General features: G+C 36.2%; 1 protein-coding gene across 1 annotated transcript; it reads right to left on the reverse strand.

The window, feature by feature from the left end:
* Nucleotides 1-668: 668 nt before the first annotated feature.
* Nucleotides 669-5295, reverse strand: LOC142355971 (rho-related protein rac1C-like; the record flags this gene model as incomplete). The annotated part of the gene is made up of 2 exons (XM_075407974.1): nucleotides 4755-5295; nucleotides 669-833 (listed from the first exon to the last, which is right to left on the reverse strand). Coding segments are annotated over exons 1-2 (256 nt in total), but the record flags the coding sequence as incomplete, so codon positions are not given.

The following is a 5295-nucleotide window of genomic DNA, read 5'->3' on the forward strand; positions in this document are numbered from 1 at the left end:
TGAAAAAAATCTCTTCAATTTAAATATTGCATAGCTGTGTTTAGTTTCTATAACTTAAAGAAACTGGTCCAACGGAGACTGCCTCTAAAACCTAAATCTAAGTATTCTAGGGAACAACCAAAGTCTGAAACAAAAAAAATTAAGAAGTCAGAAAAATTTGAGAAATTTAGAAGTAAAAAGTTTATATATGTGTCTTGGAATAAGTATGTTGAGGTCTCCAGAAATACGAAACTTAATTCATCTCGCTCAGATATGAAAATCTTGATAAAAAGCTGAGCTATCATACTTAGTCTTAATATGACCTGAAAAGATTTTATCAAAAGAAAACAATTTTTTGAAACACGTGCAATGATCTTACAAGTTTGTATACATTATCTAGACGTTGTTAGTCGAAGAGCCTTTTCAAGAGCCCTTTCCGAAAAGACAAAGGTGAAGGAGGTCAATATTGACTTTTGCTGCATGGGGTGCAAATACATCACGGTTCGCCTGACAGAATAGACCTCTGATCAGACCATCTTTGAGCTCAAATTAGACTAGACTAGACAATGGTCTGGAATATGTCTGTTCAGAGCGGATTTGAGCACCCACTAGTCTGATCAGAGCTCACTTCGGTCTGAGACGGTCTGATCAGAGACGAATTCGGTCTGGGCCTCAACCTGGGTTCTGACCTATTCCGAAGACGATGACAAATGCGTGTGCTTTGGGGTACTGCAGTTGTCTGATTCTGTCGAAGTCGTCACTCCCTGCAGTGTCCTGTACCTCCACCCTCAATTTGTGCCCATCTATCATCACACTCCCGTGAGACACGTCCATTACTGTTGGAATGTATGCATCTGGAAAAAATTGCAGTTTATCCGGCTTTGAATTCTTTTAGCCTAGACCACGCACAAAAATTTTGTTTAGTTTGTTAGGTCAAAAAGTTTGTTAAATCAAAAAAAATGTTAAGCTATTCTCGAGATTGTGTTGCTCAAATTATGAAAACTATACCACCTATATCATATCCCAGGTTGAGGTCCAGACCCAAATTTTCGTCGGATCAGACTTTCCAGACCGAAATTATTTCTGATCAGAATTTCCAGACGGAAATTAATCCTGATCGGTCTTTCCAGACTCAAAATACCTCTGATCAGACTTTTCAGACCGAAGGCGTTCTGATCAGACCATCTTCAGACCATGGTCCAGACTCAAATTCAGATTAATGCCGGACCTCAATCAGACTATGATCAGACTCAAGTGCGCTCGAAGAGGTTATGATCAGACTCAAGTGCGCTCAAAATAGTCTGATCAGAGAAAGATTTTACTTATGATCAAATCTTTTAATTTTGCTATAATATATTCATTTAATAAAAACTGATGTTTGAATTATTTAATTCATCTAAGGAAAAATCAGTTATAAAAGTATTGTTAAAGAAAGCGAAACCCAACTGTTAAGAACAAATTTTATTTAGTGTGCCGTTTAGTGTATATTTCTGACTCAATGGTTGAGTTTACACAGCTTTCCATAAGAAACATCGTGGTCTCCAGGCGTTCAAATTTTACTCTGAAGCGGACCAGGTCTCCAGGTGTTCAAATTTTACTCTGAAGCGGACCGGCCTTTGCTATAAGCTGTACTCCTTTTTTCTGATCAGAGCTATCGGATTTCAGATGAGTCAATGATCAGAACGCTGCTTTATTGTTGCCTCTTGGCAGAGCCAACATCTGTCAGTAAAAAAAAAATTTAGAAAAAGGGACTCGAAATTGTCCCTGATCAGACCCAATTGCGTTCGAAAACATTTCTGATCAGACTCAAGTGCGCTCGAATAGGTTATGATCAGACCTAATCACTCTCGAAGTCGCCTCTGATCAGACCCAAGAGCGCTCGAATCTGCCTATGGTCAGACATTTCAGACCAAAATTACCTCTGATCAGACCATCTCCAGACCCTCGTCCAGACTATGGTGCGCTCGTACTTCCGTGCAGAACCGATATTTTCCTTGCTTTGGTTTTTCAATTTGAGCAAAATTGGTTTTCTAGCGAATACGCGTCGCTAAAATTAACATCGATTTCAGAAATATTTAAAGAAGGTTTTAAAAAATGACCAAATGAAGCTGAAATTGGCGCGCTTTAGGTTCATATATCACCTTGAAACCAATTTTGAAGATCTTCTTCAAATTCATAGCGGATGGTTTATGGGAAAATATCAATTATGTCAGTATTTATGGTGCTTAAAATAAAAAATGGCATTTTCATTTACACCAATACTGCTCATTGCTAGTACAGAGCTTTTCATTATATACATCGTCACATATGTCCACTTTATTTAGCTACGGCTTGAAAAAGCGATGAATTGACCTATTAAGGTAATGTACAACAGTGATAGATATGAGAAATAATAATTATGTTTCCTGCGTAATCGCAATGGAACAGCATTAGGCCTAAAGTGACCTGTTTTCAGCTGCCCTTTTTCTTATTATTCCCCACATTTCAGACTGATCTTTTCATGAGCAACGTTGCTCTTTTTTGGTGACTCTTGCCACTTCTTTTGCATCTGAAACTTTCACGTGGTACCATCATTGCAGCCAACATTGGTCAGGCTATGGTCAACCTGAAGCTATGGTTAATTTAGAGCTCATCCTCACACAGACAGCTTCGCGGAGGCAGGGGATTGAACTCTCAATCATTGCCGTGTGAATCACACATCACCTCTTGATTATCACGCCACGCCAGAAATCGCTGATTCTGCCACTCATATTCAAAGATAATTTTCAAGGACTCATTTTCACCAATATAAACATTTAACTCTTCACAAAAAGCTTCAATTAATATTAAGTTTTGTTTCTCGAATGCATCTTTACGAGCCAGCATGTCCAGACTTTCATGCCTTTTCCCGTGTTTCCGGACTATGTAAATTTGAACGCACGACACCCGCTTCGTGCGTTCATCTTGGTCTGGACTTATCAACTTTCCGTCTCCTTTCCTACATCAACCTGTGGAGTCCCCTGACCTATAGATTTTAAAAATTGTGGAATTTTGAGACAGAAAAACTGAAAATACCAATTATAAGACTACTATTTTAACCTATTAACTTTTTCTTTATAACGTATTGCATAATTGTATATACCATATAGTATAATGGTTCCTTTATCCTCATGTCAACATGTTAACACCCTTTTCATGCGTGTTAAGATAAGTTTTGTGAGATTAAAGAGGTAAAATATGCCAAATAGTCCACTTTATTTGACAAGGGCATTGGCTCGTAGTGATTTTAGAAGCTACTTGAGATCCAATTCACAGACTTATTTCTTTTGAGCTGTGTTATAGTTAGTGGTTGCAAAACCAATAATTGTCTCTTCTTAATCCTGAATTAAAATCACCAATTAGGTTTTTTTGCTCTAATCATCGTGGATATTCGATACTGCAATCGTGGATAACAGTGATATTGTCGTGCTGTCATTGTTTTCTACGTTTACTGAAAAATCATCTTGGTCAAGAATGACAAATATCTTCAAATTTGAAGAAAATCTGAAGCAATTTTTCCAACTGCTACTGTTGAACCAGGTATCAGTATTGCAAGACGGAACACCTTTGCTAATTCAAGAAAAATTAGTCTCCTTTTTAGTTCGCCAATTAGAATCTGGTAGTGTATTCTGGAGTTTTCCTCATTTGAAACATATAGATGACGTGCAACAGACGAGAACCCTCTGTAAGTTATGAACCTCTTCAACCTCAGAAAATGAGGTATCGATTTTAGAAAATGATTAAATTAGTTTTGGAGCTAACTGGAATAATTTCATGATTTAAATACATCTGGAGAACTTGCTGCGAAAAGAAAATAATTTTCTGTATTTCTTCCAAAAAATTCTTTGTTAGATTCTCAGTTCTCTTCAAAAAGTCTATTTTTATAAAATTGTTGTAGAATACAAAAAAGGATCTATTCTGTTTCGGCCCCCCTGCTTAGTGGGCATAAATCTTTTATGTTCCCCAGCCGTACGTGCTATTTTCTTACATAGTAACGTGCTATATAACAACATATAATTTGTAACGTGGGGTCATAAAAAACACTGGGGGGGGGGGGGGGGGGAACAGAATAGATCCCAACTATCTGTCTAAAATGTTTAATAATTTCTCTGACATTGATCCCCCAGCATCCCGCTTTTTTCAAACAATCAGAAAAAGTTTCAAAGTCATGTCATTTGATTCGATCTCAGTTTTAACAAGTTCGACATTACTCATCACATCTGGTACTGGATTGCAAAGTGAGAATTCTCCTCAATTCCTAGTAAAATAAATAGTCACTTGTAATAAATTGGAAAAAGAAAACGAGTCAATCTTGCATTTTTCCACTATTGCTTATTGCAAAAGATCGGTTTTCGCAAATTCGCCCTATTCAGGTTGGTATTTTTTAACAAACATCAAAATTATTTATTCTCCAATTCGATGCCAGCTATTATGACAACTGATAAAATTCTTTGCTGATAAGATGTGTAAAGAAGTTTCTGATTTCGGCCAGACGTAACCCTGGTCAAGTTTTTATTTTGAAATAATAAAAAATTATTAATTTTTATAGTTTTTGTAACTTTTGGGGTTATTAGAGGTGAAAAAGAATTTTTTTCACACTCACAGCATTGAGCTCAAATCTTACATTTCTCATCAAATTCACCACAAATTTTCCATCTTTTAGCAGTTTTTAGCGGTTACACCTCGACTGCTGAACGTTTATTTCATTTCTTGTTTTAAAAATTTAGCAGTACGTTAATGAATGAGTAAATTGTTACCTGGGAATGAGTTGCCTGAAAACATGGAACAAAGACAGCTTTTTCCCACCACTCCATCGCCCACCACGACTATCACAACTTCCTGGTTCATGCAGAATAAGAGTCCAATTTGATGTTAGTTAAAGTAACTTCAAAATAAATCAAACCTAGTAGCCAACGTTTTTAAAAATTTATATAACACCAGATTCAAAAATAACCAAGCAGTTTCAACAGTTATTTGATTTCTAAAATAATATATTTTTAACGGAATTGATAATTCTAATTTCCTTCTTTTCAGTGGAAAAAAATGTGATAGCTCAATTGTAAAAAATTTCAATTCTGGGTTTGAAAAATATGATGTTAAATCTTTTTTGATAAAAGTTTTTGTTTCTTTACCCGGTGCAGCGTTTGCAAATGTTGGTTCAGAATTTAACAGCAGTCGAAGCTATCGAACCCAATTCGGAACTAACGATCCAAATATCTGATATATCTTAGCTGAACATGCAGAAATATTTGCTCTAATATGATTCACTTTGAACTTGAAACCCAACTAAAGCTAATA

Source organism: Convolutriloba macropyga, unplaced genomic scaffold, assembly GCF_964194025.1.
Source record: "Convolutriloba macropyga unplaced genomic scaffold, txConMacr16.3 SCAFFOLD_1198, whole genome shotgun sequence".
NCBI lineage: Eukaryota > Metazoa > Xenacoelomorpha > Acoela > Convolutidae > Convolutriloba > Convolutriloba macropyga.